General features: G+C 33.3%; 1 protein-coding gene across 1 annotated transcript in view; it reads left to right on the top strand.

Annotated features, from left to right (window-relative positions):
- The window catches only part of waslb (WASP like actin nucleation promoting factor b), a 37,031-nt gene that overhangs the window by 18,695 nt on the left and 1,287 nt on the right, over nucleotides 1–17,049 (top strand). The window contains 5 exon segments of the mRNA XM_056456162.1: nucleotides 4,451–4,667; nucleotides 8,085–8,127; nucleotides 10,659–10,812; nucleotides 14,040–14,557; nucleotides 16,583–16,691. Of these exon segments, the coding sequence (XP_056312137.1) occupies nucleotides 4,451–4,667; nucleotides 8,085–8,127; nucleotides 10,659–10,812; nucleotides 14,040–14,557; nucleotides 16,583–16,691 (1,041 nt within the window).

Raw genomic sequence — 17,049 nt, 5'->3', positions numbered from 1 at the left:
GACGTTTTTTGTGGGGTCTGTTTCTGATTAGCTTTGCTCTTTAACCACTTCCTCTGTTTGCGTGCACTGACTCAGCAGCTCCTGCCGGGACAAGCGGACGATTGTGCTTCTCAGTCTATTTTCTGTACATTTCAGACTAATATTAAACTCCAAAAAAACCCTCTGATCTTTCTCACGCCACTAAATAGATTAAATCTTACTCTTTCACTAATAAAACTTACGAAGAGTTGTGAATTTAGAAGTGATGGTTATCTTAATTTTGTTTTGCAGAAAAAAGACGTGAGCCACCTAATGGTAGGTTGTTTATTAATGAGTTACAGTAATGATAATATGTCTAGACGGGTTAAAACTATTGTTACTTTTTTTATGCTTTATTTTTGTGTTAAATTTGACAAATGTCATCAGCACAGAATAAATCGAAAATTATATTTACTGAAGCACTTAACTATAACTCTGAAATTGAGAAATACAATTCAAGTCGCCTCTATTATTTAAAAAAAATTATTGTTCATTTATAAATTCATATTTAATAAATTAACGTATTTAATAATTATTTTAATGTTAAGTTTATAAAATATGATATAAATACATAGTGCATATATTGTATTTTATTATTATTGTGTATCTGGGTTTATTCTGTTATTTTTATTTAATTGATTATTTATTTTAATTTTATAAATATTTAAATAATTTATTTTTATTTTATTTATTTTAATATTTTATTTGTTTCATTTATTTACATATTAATTATATATTAGCTATTTTTTATTTACTTTTCACCTTTTTTGATTCAATTTGACGCGCATATATTAAAATTTAAAAACTATTTTAAAAATAAATATGCACTGAGTATAATCCACAAACATGCACGCATTTGCTCCCAGTTTGGTGGTCTTTTTATGTGACCCCCAGACTCTTGTTACCACACACTAACTAATTTATCTTAACAGTTTATTTTTTTGCGCTTTACCATCCACCCAGAGACCGAAATCCAGCTCTACTGGAAAGTCTGCTGCTTGAGTCGCAGTATCCTAAATACTGAACAGAGCTGAAGTTAATTTTGACTTCAAATATCTGCTTATTGTAATGCAATTGTCTTTGTTTTGGGTGTGTGGAGCTGCTCTTTACACCCAGACTGGGTCATCCAGTGACTGTGTTAAGTGATTAATACACATGTAAACTCATGATCTAAAGTTTGGATTCAAATGAACAACATTAGCTCTGGTGCAACACATGTTATACCGGTTTGAGAGGATTTTATCAGCTGTTAATATGAACCAATTTCTAACAAAGTCATGGTTGGTTTGCAATATCTTGCTGAGAATTGAAAAGAAATCTGTTAACAAAATGAGTGAAGATTGTCTAATGGACAAAAGCAGGGCAGAAACGAGACACACAGATGGCTCTGCCCTAAAGGATTTTTAGTCTCACCTTTCAGGACTTATTGCTCCGCCCCTAAATGACTAATAGCCCTGCCTTTCAGAACTGATAGCCCTGCCCTAAATGACAGATAGCTCTGCCCTAAATGACTAATAGCCCCCCTTTTTCAGGACTAATAGCCCCGCCTTTCAGTTCTGATAGCCCTGCCCTAAATGACAGATAGCTCCGCCCTTTTGCTCCGCCGATTGCAGACTAATTTCATTGGCTGATGCTGCTATGACTATCCCGTCATGCCCAGCTTCAGACACACCCTCGGTCAAGCGTTGATGCTGAAGCCCCGTGTGAATCGGGCGTAATAGCCCTGCCTCTCAGTTCTGATAGCCCTGCCCTAAATGACAGATAGCTCCGCCCTTAATACCTACTAACCCCAAATTGCAGATTTGCTGATAGCCCTGCCCTTAATTATTAATGGCTCTGTCGTAAATTACTAATAGCACCTCTTTTCAGCACTGATTGCCCTGCCCTAAATATCAGATAGCTCCGCCTTGAATGACTGTTAACCCCAAAAATCATGACAATCAGCTCCGCCCTAAATAACTAATAGCCCCAACTTGCAGGACTGATAGCCCTGCCCTAAACGAACGACAGCTCTGCCCTAAATTACTAATAGCACCTCCTTTCAGCACTGATTGCCCTGCCCTAAATGTCAGAAAGCTCCACCCTAAATGACTGTTCGCCCCACATTTTATGACCATCAGCTCCGCCCTAAATAACTAGTAGCCCCGCCTTGCTGGACTGATAGCCCTGCCCTAGCCCAAACTTGCAGACCGGATAACCCTGCCCTAAATGACAGATAGCTCCACCCTAAATGACTATTAGCCCCACATTTCAGGATCGACAGCTCAGCCCTAAATGGCTGATAGCCCTGCCCTAAATGATGGATAGGTCTGCCCTAAATGACTATTAGCCCCACATTTCAGGACTGACAGCTCCGCCCTTAATGAGTAATAGCCCCGCCTTTCAGTTCTGATAGCCCTGCCCTATATGATGGATAGGTCTGCCCTAAATGGCTGATAGCCCTGCCCTAAATGATGTATAGGTCTGCCCTAAATGACTATTAGCCCCACATTTCAGGATCGACAGCTCCGCCCTTAATGAGTAATAGCCCCGCCTTTCCGTTCTGATAGCCCTGCCCTATATGATGGATAGGTCTGCCCTAAATGACTTTTAGCCCCACATTTCAGGACTGACAGCTCCGCCCTTAATGAGTAATAGCCCCGCCTTTCAGTTCTGATAGCCCCGCCCTAAATGATGGATAGGTCTGCCCTAAATGACTTTTAGCCCCACATTTCAGGACTGGCAGCTCCGCCCTAAATGAGTAATAGCTCCGCCTTTTAGTTCTGATAGTCCCGCCCTGAATTCCTGATAGGAATTTAATGTGACCTGAAGTGAAAAAAAGTCAATTAGTGGGGAGAGGGAAGGTTATGATATTTAATTAACTTTAGCAAAACAATGAGGTGCACAGATACATCGTGTATAACAAGCGCTCCTGTATACATCTAACAAATAAGACGAGTACATTTTGATGTGATTTCCGCCTTTAAGAACCCAGCAGCTTTGCATCAGCTTATTCCTGGCTTTAGCAGTTATGTAAAATCCAGCGCTGGTGTATCATTTGCTGGGATTAAAGCAGCGAGGCGGGATTTAGCTCAGTCAAATGCTGGCAGAGAGAAGCAGAAATCACACCTGCATTCATCCGGCTGCGTTCAGAGATGATGTTTTGCACCACTTTTCTATCCGCGCCGACCGATGATATTCTGGACGGGGCTTCAGATTTTGGAGGATGTTTGGCTCCTCTGCAGTGCCTGGTCCTGCCGCAGGACGAACTGTACGGGCCCCTCTCACAGCCCGCAGGGGACAGCGAACGCACCTGTGTGCTGATGGGGAAACTACTGCTCAATGTGGGTTTAGGGGTTGGAGATTTTAGCAGACGCTGCAGCCCTGCGTTTCTGTTCGCACCGGATTACAATGTTGAGGACACGGGTAGGTTTGACCTGAGAGGGTTTAGTGGAGACTAAAGTTAATTGTGTGATTGGACAAGAAGTATTGTTCAGATGCTTTTGCATTAAATGCACATTTTTGAGTTTAGTACATTTCTATTGAATCCTCATTGGATCTGGATGTGATGAATGGATAATTTCTCATAAAAAAAGAGAGTTGAGAGAGAAAATAAAAATACAAACAACACTTGCCAAATGTTTAAAGCCTCAGGATGCATCATTTTTTTTAAATTCACTTATTAATTAGATTTATTTTATAATTTATTTTATAATACATGATTATGCATGATTTATTATATTTTATGCATGATTTATTATATATATATATATATGTATATGTATATGAAGATGTATTTTTTGTACTTTTGTTTTTTATATTATATTTTATTATATTATATATTTTAATTTTATTATATATATATTTTAAATATAATTTTATGTTTAGGTCTGGGTAAGTTTGGAGCACCTTTAGTTGTCTGAAATATTTTCTGTAAAATTATTAGTGCGGTTATATTAGAGACAAAAGTTTTGTAAAATATGCTTCGCCTTTTTTTGCAGTTATTTGTATAAAAAAAAAAAAAAAAACATACTTTTTTTAAAAAAATTATTTTAATTTAACTTTTTATAAAATCTTGTTTTAGTCCGGTGAAGCTTTTATATTTTTGAAAAACATTTACATACAAGTGAATTTTGTTGGGTTTTTTTTGTGTCATACTTTATTTTATTTTTATCGTTATTATTATTATTGTTATTATTTATTTATTTATTTATTTGTTTATTTTTACCAAAACGTGGTCGATGCTGTATTAACATGGTAGAAGTGGTAACATTAAAATGCTGATCAAATAAAAAGTAGTTATTTAAAAAATAGCTATAATAAAAGCAGCACCAAAATTGTACTCTGATTTGAATGTAATCTGTTTATTAATCACAAAAGACTTTTTTAAAAAATGCACAACATTAATAAATGCATAATTAAAAAAATATATATTTGCTTTTGACTTTTTCAGGACCATCAGTACCTTCAGGACCATCAGGACCAGCACTTCCAATGGCGACGGTGGACATCAAGAACCCAGAGATCACTAATCAGCGCTACCACAATAACACTCAGATGAACAACCTCCAAAGCAACTTCAACAGGGCAAAAGACAAAAGCAAAGGCAAAAACAACAACAAGAAGAAGAAAATATCCAAAGCTGAAATCGGCACCCCGAGCAATTTTCGGTGAGTTCGCTTTAGTTCAAACCAACGTGGTTCTATGTTTTCCATTACTTTTCCTTGTGCTCTTTAGTTATGTTCTGCATATTTTGATTTATGAAAATGCTAAAATGCGCATAAAATCTTGCAAATTCACAAACACACCAGATAAATTGCTTAAACTGTATTTGCTGCAAAAGTTATTGATAACTGGACTAACCGATATTCTGATCTCAACGAACACCATCTCAAATCTTGTTTTATAATGTGTGGATACGGTGACTGCCAGAACTGACTCCAAAAATAGTTTATTTTTTTGTTATTGCTTATTTCTATGTGCATGAAAGAATTAGAGCTACAGTGGTTTCCCAGGTTGCAGCTACTGTACTATCATTTTTATTTCTAAATGTTTTATTTCACTCTTTCCGACTTTCAAAACACACACATATATATATATATATATAAATATATATAAATAAATTTATATATATATATATATATATATATATATATATATATATATATTATATATATATATATATATATATATATATATATATATTTATATTTATTTATTTATTTATATATACATTTATATTTATTTATTTATATATATATTTATATTTATTTATTTATATATATATTTATATTTATTTATTTATATATATTTATATTTATTTATTTATATATATATTTATTTATTTATATATATATTTATTTATATTTATTTATTATATATATATTTATTTATATTTATTTATTTATATATATATTTATTTATATTTATTTATTTATATATATATTTATTTATTTATATATATATTTATATTTATTTATTTATATATATATTTATATTTATTATTTATATATATATTTATTTATATTTATTTATATATATATATATATATTTATATTTATTTATTTATATATATATTTATTTATATTTATTTATTTATATATATATTTATTTATATATATATTTATTTATATATATATATATTTATTTATATATATATATATATATTTATATATATATATATATTTATATATATATATATATATATATATATATATATATATATATATATAAAGTGTATATACACAGATAGATTATTAAATTTACAAAAAATTATAATAATTGTTGTTTAAAATGAACTTTTATAAGTTACAATCAAATACAAGTTATTTTATATAAACCTAGTTAACCTGAAGTCTAATAGCATTTAGGTTATGTCTATGTGTACAAGTTTAATGTAGTGTATCAGTGAACATATTGATGCATCCCTAATAATCAGAAATATTGCCAGGGCTTTTTCTATTTTCCAGTTTCTCTGTGTACATCAGCTTTGACACAACCTACACTGTAAAAAGTGTTTTAGAAATAAAGCTGACTTGCTTATTCATTTCTTTCACGTGATCGAGTGTTAACTGAATACATACAAATGTTGACATGCATTCATTTTTATTATGATCTTATGATGTCACCAGCCCTAGATCCCAGATTCCTGGAGTTCAGCTTAATGCTGTGATGTGTGGTGTAATCAGATGGACACTTGTTTTTAATCTCATGTAATACTGTATATGTCAGACGTGAGTGCATGTGAGGGTAATCTTCCAGTTATATTCCAGGAGTCATGTTAAAGATGATTACTATGACCGTTTATGTTCCATAATGTATTGTATTTTATTTACTCAATGCATTTCGTAAACCTTAAACTGTTTTAGATTTTGATTAAAATATATATTATTAATGTTAATGATGTTATTTTATTGTCCATTTTTATTGGCATGGGTTTCTTCCGGGTGCTTCAGTTTTCTCACAGTCCAAAGACATGTGCTATAGGTGAATTGAATAAACTAAATTAGCCATAGTGTATAAAGGAGTGTGTATGGGTATTATTATTATTATTATTATTATTATTATTATTATTATTATTATTATTATTATTAATCATAATAATGTATTTTTTTCCCAGTACTGGGTTGCGGCTGGAAGGGCATCTGCTGCGCAAAACATGCCGGAATAGTTGGTGGTTCATTTTGCTGTGTCGACCCTTGATAAATTAGGGACAAAGCCAAAGAAAGATTTATTATTATTATTATTATTATTATTAATGAATTTTTTCCCAGTACTGGGTTAAAGCTGGAAGAGCATCTGCTGCGTAAAACATATGCTGGAATAGTTGGTGGTTCATTCTGCTGTGGTGACCGCTGATAAATAAGGGACTAAGCCAAAGCAAAATGAATCAATATTATTATTATTTTTATTGATTTATTATTTTCCAGTACTGCGTTGCAGCTGGAAAGGCATCCGCTGTGTAAAACATATGCTAGAATAGTTGGTGGTTCATTCCACAGTGGCGACCTCGATGAATAAAACACAAAGCCAAAGAAAAATGAATAAATGTATGAATTTATGTATTTTATCTTAAGTATTTATTTAAGTCGAGTCGCTTTATTGGCATGACATTTTGCACAGCATTGCCAAGCATTTTAAATATGTATAGGATATGAAGTATATTAACATCATCAAATTAATAAAATATACAGATAAGGGCCCAAAAGTTCTAAAATGCACCTTTTGTACTTAATTTTTTAATTATTATTATTTTGCAGGTTTTTTATATCGACATTTGATCTCATTTTCTATATTTTATCTAAATGCGAAATAATAATAATAATAATAATAATAATAATAATAATAATAATAATGATAATAATATTAACATGTAAAGCGCCTTGTAAAACGTTTAGAACCGTTTGTTTTCTTAAGATGAATTCACAACTGAACATAATAAATGAACCATTTCGTTTTAAAACTAAATCTTTACTGATTTGACCGCTGGACTGGTCCATGATTGAAGGTAGGGGACACATTTGCACAGATTTTGTAATAATTACGTAAAAATTTACATTTTTAGACTTTCACTGTACAAAATATGATTAAAAAAACAATGGTATATATAATTTTTAGAATTCTATATACTTCTAGGTATTTATTTGGGGACCCTCAGATTTCCTGCAGCCTTACCTTGCTTATTGGTTAAATCCACCCCTGTATACAGTAAATAAGATATAAAAGGCAAAAAAATAAGTTTGATAATTATAATAAATTGATAGATTATTTAAATAAGACACATAATTTTACATTAACATTTGTCAATTAGTGAAGTTTGTTCCTCCTACTGGCTTGCTTGATTTGGGACTTGTACAGCTGCACATCGATAGATTTGCTCTTCAATGTTGGACTTTCAACAGACTGAACTAAACTGAACTTCAACTCTGAAAACTGACTGACACACTTTCAGTTTACTAGAACTTCTATGTTAAGCTGCTTTGGCACAATCTACATTGTAGAAGCGCTACAAAAATGAGATGAATTAAATTAACCATTTCTTAGGTCTCTCTCACACTCTCTCTCTCTCTCCCAATGTATTTTTCCAGGCATGTTGGACATGTAGGCTGGGATCCCAACACAGGATTTGATGTGAGTATTTCCATCACAGTATTTTATTTAATACTAAAATCAGTGATGTTCAGTGTTACGTGCGTTTTAAGGCGCAGTTGTTTACATGCTTTCATGATCTGCTGAATCAGAGGGCATGCTGGGATACGATTCACAAATGCAAGTCTCTTACACAATCCTGCATCTGTATAATCCCAAACAATCATTTTCCTAAAATCGAGACTCATATTTTATTCATGGAGCCGGGAGCGCATATTAGATCTGTGTGGTTTTTAATTTGAACTCTTCTAAATGCGAGATTACATAAAGGGGATTTATTTGGGCCTGCGCTGGTGGGCGATCTGCATCGAGATCTTTTTTTATTATCTGAGGACAGAATTATTAAGTTTAAGCCTCTCATGCTGCGCATTCGTCTGCTTGAATATGCTGAAATATTCGACCCTCCTTAAAATGTTTAAAAATGTCTTAATCTTATTGCATAAGACTGTGAAGGAGCAAAGTTAGTCACATTCATTTTAAAAGAAGACGTCGATAACACATTATATATGTTATACTTTTATATATCGTTATTATTGTTATTTGTTGTTCAATTATCTTATTTAAATGTATTTATACATTTATGTATTATTATTATTGTTGGTAGTAGTAGTAGTAGTTGTAATTTATTTATTATTTAAATAAATTATTTATTATTATTATTATTTATTATTATTTATTATATTTACTATTTATATTTAATTAGTAGTATTTATTATTATTTATTATATTTACTATATATATATATAATATATATATTATATATATATATATAATATATATATATATATATATATATATATATATATATATATATATATATATATATATATATATATATATATATATATAATATATATATATATATATATATATATATATATATATACACACTTATTTTTTTTCATTATTATTAATTATATTTATTGTTCAAATATATTATACATTTATATATATATATATATATATATATATATATATATATATATATATATATATATATATATATATATATATATATATTTTTTTTTTATTATTATTATTATTGGTAGCAGTAGTGGTATGTATATTTATTATTTAAATAAATTATACATTTATATAATATTATTATTTTATTATTATTATTACTATTACTATTTATTATTTATATTATTCATTTATATATTATTATTATTATTATTATTATTATTTAATTATTATTATTTTTATTATTTATATATATTATACATTTATATATTGTTGTTATTATTATTTTTGTTGTTGTTTATTTATTGAAATATGTTATACATTTATGTGTTGTTGTTATTATTTTAATGATGATTATTATTATTAGTAGTAGTAGTAATTATATTTATTATTTAAATATATTGCACATTTATATATATTATTGTTATTATTATTTATTTATTATATATATATATATATATATATATATATATATATATATATATATATATATATATATATATATATCTATATATATATATATATATATATATATATATATATATAATGCATTTATTTTTTATTATTATTAATTATTTAAATATATATTACACATTTATATATTATTATAATTATTTTTATTGTTGTTGTTGTTATTATTATTATTATTATTATTATTATTATTAGAAGCAGTAGTAGTAATTATATTTATTATTTAAATATTTTATACATTATTATTATTATTATTATTATTATTATTATTATTATTATTATTACTATTGGAAGTTTGGGGCTCATAATGTTTTTTTTCCCTGGGATTATTATTATTATTTTTTTTCATAATGTCTCTTATGCACACCAAGTCTGAACTTAATAGAATTAAAATTCAGTAATAAATGAAATATTTTATAGTTTACAAAACCCAACTGCTTATGGTTTCAGTATACTTTTAAAATGCACTTTATTCCTGTGATGGAAACTGACATACAATTTTATTTCGGGATTCTCAGATGAATAAAATGTTCGAAATAACTTTTTTGTAGCATAAATGTTACATGCGGACATTAACAAACAAGCAGTTGAATGTATCCTTACTAAATTAGATTATTAGTTAAAAAAAAAACACTCATCCTAAAATGTAACGTTTTTATAGTTGATTGATTATTAACTGAAGTCTCGCTTACAATGAGGTATAATGCCACAACAAAATAAACATAAATAAATTTTGCTACTATTGACGTCTTTTTAAAAAATATTTACTATATTTATATTGTTTACCATATTTGTTATATAGTAAATAATATTAATAGGCAAGGCAAGTTTATTTATATAGCATATTTCATACACAATGGTAATTCAAAGTGCTTTACAAAAACAAGAATAAAAGAAACAAGAAAATAAAAACAACAAGAATAGAAATGATTAAAAACAGATAAAATGGTCAATATTAAATGTATAATATTTTATAATAATATAATATATTAATAAAACTTTTATTTACACTGTTTACTATATTCTTAAGATAATCTTTACATTCCCTTAATGGGTTCTTTATCTTTATCTTTCCTCAGCTGAATAACCTGGACCCAGACCTTAAGAAACTGTTCGACATGTGTGGCATTTCTGAGGACGAACTCAAAGACAAAGAGACGTCTAAAGTCATCTACGACCTCATCGAGAAGCAAGGAGGAGTGGAGGCGGTCAAAAACGAAATGCGACGACAAGGTGAGTCCAAGAGTTTACTTGTAGGTGCAATTCTACGAGTTATCTAAGTGAAATGACTGTATGTTGTGTTATAATAATGTTCAATAATTTGCCCTTCAGGACCTCCAAGGTGGTGTGGTAGGTAACTTTCCACATTTGCATGGATTTGCAGTGATTAAAATTAAGTTTAAAGGGTCTCTTTTTGGCCATTAAGCTGTTGCTGTTTGAGCATAAAAAACTTCAGGAGTGAAAAAAGGCAGGAGTTATTCTCTCCATCATTACCCACTGTTTCTGAATTAAGGGAAATCCCTCCACTGTTTTCTTTCCGGAACAAACACATCACAATATCCCGAATTTAAATAACTTCTTCCCAAGCAGGTGAAACGTAGTTGAGTTGCGGTAATAGTGTTGTCTTCATATCCAAGAGACGCCGAGTGTTCCTCCGTCCAGGTTTATCTTTGTGTTAAGATTTGTACTAGCGTTGACTTTCTGGAATAAGTTCATCTCTGAGGAGCCAGAATGAACACTGTGCCTCCTATAGGAATGATGCTCCAGCTGCGTTCTCCATCTTACATTTACCTTAATGCATTCAGCAGATGGTTTTAACTAAAACCCCTTAAAAAGAAGATTCATCCAGCAATCACAATGCAAAGTTCATTAGACAAATAGATTAAAATATATATATATATATTAAAGCACTTTTCCAATGCACAGTTCAGTTCACTACGGCTTACTTTTCTGGGCTTTTCCACTGCATTTTTCACCTAGTATCTGCCTACTTTTATTAGCGCCATAGAGATTCCAAGCAAGCAGTATTGTTACTAAAACAATATGTAAACACACACTGAGGATTACCAATTGGTTTGAGAGAATGGTCACTAGCAGCATCGTTGATTTGTGACATGAGACGCCAAACCCACTGTATTTAAATAGTCAAGCAGAGCCACTAAACTATTTAACACTACTGCAAGAAAAAGACCTGAAATGGCAGCGTTTGGTCAGAAGAGATCCAGACATTCCTCTTATTGGTAAACAAGGAGCAAAACCAACAAGAGAGGCATAAGATGGAATATAAAAATATTTAAGTCATAGCATTAAAGGTAAAGCACAACTATAATTAATATATAATCCCACCCACTTTAAGCACCTTAAGTAAACCAAGAAAAACTAGTCTAATCAAGCTATGCCCGACCATACAGCGCAGTGAAAAAGCGTCTTTCAAAAGAATAGAAAGTACATATGTGTGTGTGTTTGTGCGTTGGTTTAAGAGTGGTGTGCAATATTCAGTAATGTTAATTTAATAAAGTCTGTGTGCTGTTTCCCTACCTGATGTAGACCTGTCAGTAATAAATGTAACACTAAAATACCAGTAGGTGGTGTGTGTGTGCCTGTCTTAATGAGTGATTCACTAAATCACTCGTTCAAACAATTCTGTGCATCGTCACCACATTAGGTGTGCGCTATTTTCTAATTTATGGGGCTAGGCGATTAATTAAAATGATTGCAAATGCAATTAATTATACCTGTGATTGTCATGCACATCTTGTCAGGGAAGCACGGTTGTGTGTTCAGTAGTAAATCTCATGAGGAAACCCAAGAAATCTCAATAGCACTGCATTAAATGCTGAATATTGAACATCTTTTATTGATTCAGCATGACTAATAATAACACCACTACAGAATCAATTCACAGAAGGATGTTGATCGAGTTAGGAAGTTCTGAAGATCAAGTTATGATTTTGGAGTAAAAGCTTGTTATTTTATGTATTAATTTCACATGCAGTGTAGTTAACTGAAAATCTACGCAAACATGATCATGTCATGATCACAGATGATTCACTTTTTTTATCATCGTCCGATTAAATCAATTTGGATGTTATGTAGCTTGTTAGTATTTGCAGTTTTAGACTAAATATGGTAGGGCATTCAACTTTAAACTCTTCTAAACTACTTAAAATGTAGGAGGAGAATAGTTTAAAGTTTGCGTCAAGTCAGATTTACTGTGTATTTTGGTTGTGCTCATTGTTATTCTTAAGGTGAAAAATTTATCTGTGCAAGTTAATCAACCGAAGGAATGTGTTTTTGGTAATCTTCAATTAAAATCTGACCAATTTCTTGTGTTTGGAGTGGCGGACCTTCTCTGATGTCAATTTGATACTTCATCCACAGTATTTTTAACCATGGCCCTCTTACCGTTAGTTTGCTAAGAGGTAACGATACGATACAAGTGTGTAAAATATCCTGCTCCTGAAAGCACTCGCTGGAGTTTTACTAGAACTGACTTTGCTTACAAAATGTACAAATTAAGGCAAGTTTATTTATATTTATTACATTTCATACACAGTGGCAATTCAAATTGCTTTACATAAACAGGAATAAAAGAGACAAGTATAAGAAAATAAAAACAAATAATATTAAAAACAGATTAAATATGTTAAAACAGGTTATAAAAGAATAAAAAAAGAAAGGAAAGACATAATAGTGTGATCTGTGGGATGTAGCACAGTGCTCATTCAGTAAAGGCACAGCTAAACGGCAGTTTTCAGTCTTGATTTGAATGTGCCTAATGTTGGAGCACATCTGATCATTTCCTGAAGCTGATTCCAGCAGCAGGGGGCACTGTTGGTTGCGGAAGGCTGATTCACCCTGCTTTGACTGAACTCTTGGAATTTCTAGTTTATTTGATCCTAAAGATCTGAGTGATCTATTAGGTTTGTATTCAGTGAGCATATCTGTAATGTATTGAGGTCTTAGGCCATTTAGTGATTTATAGAGCAGTAATAATACTTTAAAATCTATTCTGAATGTAACTGGGGAGTCAGTGTAAAGACCTGAGGACAGGTGTGATGTGCTCGGATTTCCTGGTTCTATTCAGAATCCTGGCAGCAGCGTTCTGGATGAGCTGCAACTGTCTTACTGTCTTTTTGGGAAGGCCAGTGAGGAGGCCGTTACAGTAATCCACCCTGCTGCTGATAAAAGCATGAACAAGTTTCTTTAAGTCTTCACTGGAAACAAAGCATCTAATTCTTGCAATGTTTTTGAGATGATGGTATGCTAATTTACTAACTGCTTTGACATGACTATTGAAACTCAGATCTGACTCCAGAGTCACACCAAAATTTTTGACAATTAATTAACAACTAATCGCCCATCCCTACAGCAATAATTAAATGGTCTGTCTTAACACATTCCTTTCTATTAATATTTGTTTTAAATTCACATCTTATTGATCTCCAATCTTTCTCCAGCTCCTCCTCCGCCTCCATCCAGAGGAGGCGCTCCACCTCCTCCACCTCCCCACAACTCAGCTCCTCCGCCCCCACCTCCCTCCAGAGGCAGAGGGGCACCTCCTCCACCTCCTCCATCCAGAGCACCCACCTCTGCCCCTCCTCCACCTCCACCCTCCAGACCAGGCATGGGCGCCCCACCACCTCCTCCTCCACCCAGCAGAGGCCCCACACAGGCTCCTCCGCCACCTCCACCACCCCATTCAGCCTCTATATCTCCACCAGCCCCTCCTTCAATGGGTGGAGCTCCACCGCCGCCACCACCTCCTCCTCCTCCTCCAGGACCCCCTCCACCTGGACCTCCTCCACCACAAGATGTGGATTCAGGAGACTCTCCGGGAGGCAGATCCGCATTTCTGGACCAAATTCGAGAAGGAGCGCAGCTGAAGAAAGTGGACCAAAACAACAAGCCGCCCGTGTCGACTGGAGGCCGCGGGGCGCTTTTAGACCAAATACGGCAGGGGTTTCAACTTAAAACTGTGAGTACACTAGCAAAGTTTAAAGTAATAAATCCAAATTTGCTATTTTTATATTAGTAGAGGACATTGTTATTCTTAACCCTGGGGGTGTCCAAACTCGTATCCTGCTGAGTTTAGCTCCAACTTGCTTCAACACACCTGCCAGGAAGTTTCTAGTATATGTAGTAAGAGCTTGATTAGCTGGTTCAGGGGTGTTTGATTAAGGCTGGAGCTGAACTCTTCAGGCCATCGACCCTCCAGGACCAAGTGTGGACCAGTCTTAAGGTGAACCATTCTTGGGTGGCTCGCCAATGCTTTAGATTACTCCAAATACATAAAATAAATAAGTTGACCAAAGTTCATACGGGGAGAAGACTTTATTGAAGACAGTAAATAGTGCAGTTCCTCAGCATCGATAGTTGCCCGTCGTTTTTCAAGTAACTTAACCCAAAGTACTGTCTGTGAGACACTACTTTATAACAAAGGATATGACCCCCGGAGATTATCTAATTGGTTTGGTTGGGTCACAACTCTTGAGTTCCTGTAGGCCATTTGGTTCACTTCTTTTCAGATGCAGATACTTGTTTGCATATGAAACAAACCCTACAATTTATCAAAGGTGAACAATTAGTACTGTGGTACAGCTTGGTACACTTGTATGCCCATTTCCGCTGTCAAAAAGCAACCGTACCGTACCACTTTTGAGGTACCCTGTCTAATGGGGCACCTAGCACCACAGAAGGGTGGAGCGAGATGCACAGCTGAACACTATTGGTTTACAGAGAATCGTTACTAGCACAACAAGCCAGAAGAGTAAAAACAAAGGAAGTGCCATTTTTAGATGCACAGCTGAGACATTACATCGTAACAATACACATAATGATGAGCCATGGTCGACCAAAGCTCAAAACAAACCTTGTAGTCTTCTTGTGACGAACAACCACATGCCAGGAAGATCAGGATCTGCTAGGTATCTTGGGGTGCTTTCACACCTAGCACTTTTGGTCCGCACCCGGGTTCATTTGATGTCAAAGTACGGTACGTTTAGCTAGTGTGTACACCATTTTCTGAACTCTGGTGCGCACCTGTGAGCCATACCCGAGTCTGTCTGAATAAGGTGATCTGGGGTACGGTTTACTTCTGATATGAATGCAATCGTACCAAAAAATGGAAGTGAATCGCCAACTGTACAACAAACCTTAGTGTTCATAAAGTTAATTCGTGTGTGTGGGTGTGTCTGTGTGTCACCTACCTTGGTGACAAGCGGGACTGACCCAGCGCAAACAGTGATAATGTCTGCTTGTCTCCACCAAAAACATCTTCTGCAGATTTCGCGTGACGTTTTTTATGTTTTTTGAGGCAGATAGACATAAGTGGCTTTCTGTATTTTGGTTTTGGTAACAAAGGGGGGACAATCGAACTTTAGTTCGGACCAGACATTCGGACTAAGTGTGAAAGCACCTTTACAGTTTTGAGATTTACTACAAAAGGGTACCATTTGGCAGTGGAGACAAAAACCTGATAAAGGTGACCCGTACCATACTGAACTGATCTGTACCACTCAGTAGAAACGAGGTATTAATCTGTCCAAGTTAATCAACTAAAAAAAAAAGTTTATTTTGGTAATCTTCAATCAAAATTTGACCATCTGCTTCTGCATTTGGAGTGGTGGTGCTTCTCTGATGTAAGTTTGATGATTCAGTCCTAATATTTTTAACCACGCCCCTTTTACCATTAATTTGCTATGAGGGAATGATATGCAAGAATGTGAGGGAATGATATGCAAGAATATGAGGGAATGATATGCAAGAAAATTTGCATATTTGCATACATTTGCATAAATACTAAATATATACACACAATTACATAATTAAATTAATAGATTGGACGAAGGGCATAAAAATGCGCGGATTTCTTCGTGCACAGATTTTGTGTGTCCACCCATAGCATTATTAAAACCCCAGGCTCCTTATTACGTTTTTTTCAGAACACAGCTACGTTTTTTTGTACCTGTCAATCAAAAACATCCTGAATGTTCCTTTTCAGGTAACGGATGCTCCAGAGTCTCCTCCACCCTCTCTTGCTGCTTCAGATGGGATTGTTGGAGCGCTAATGGAGGCCATGAAGAACCGGAGCAAAGTAATCCACTGTTCAGGTGAGCCAGGCTGCTTTTAAGGGGGACATATTATGCTCCTTTTTACAAGATGCGAAATAAGTTTCTAATGTCCCTAGAGTGTGTATGTCAAGTTTGATCTCAAAATACCACAGAAATAATGATTTATAACTCTTGAAATTGAACCTTTTAGAATTTGAACCTAATTGTGCCGTTTCGGTGTCTGTCGCTTTAAATTCAAGCGAGATTGAGCTCTATTCAAAAGTGGGCGGAGCTACAAATGCCTGTGTGTCAGCATAGTGGCAGATTCAAAAACAAGACTAACATCCTATGCTAAAGAGGGAGATATCGTCACTAATGGGCGGGGCTTTCTCTGATGACACGTACAAAGAGAGAATGT

This window comes from Danio aesculapii, chromosome 4 (assembly GCF_903798145.1).
Source record: "Danio aesculapii chromosome 4, fDanAes4.1, whole genome shotgun sequence".
Lineage (NCBI taxonomy): Eukaryota > Metazoa > Chordata > Actinopteri > Cypriniformes > Danionidae > Danio > Danio aesculapii.
The sequence above is the reverse complement of the archived record's forward strand: the minus strand, read 5'-3'. Positions and strand labels throughout refer to the sequence as shown.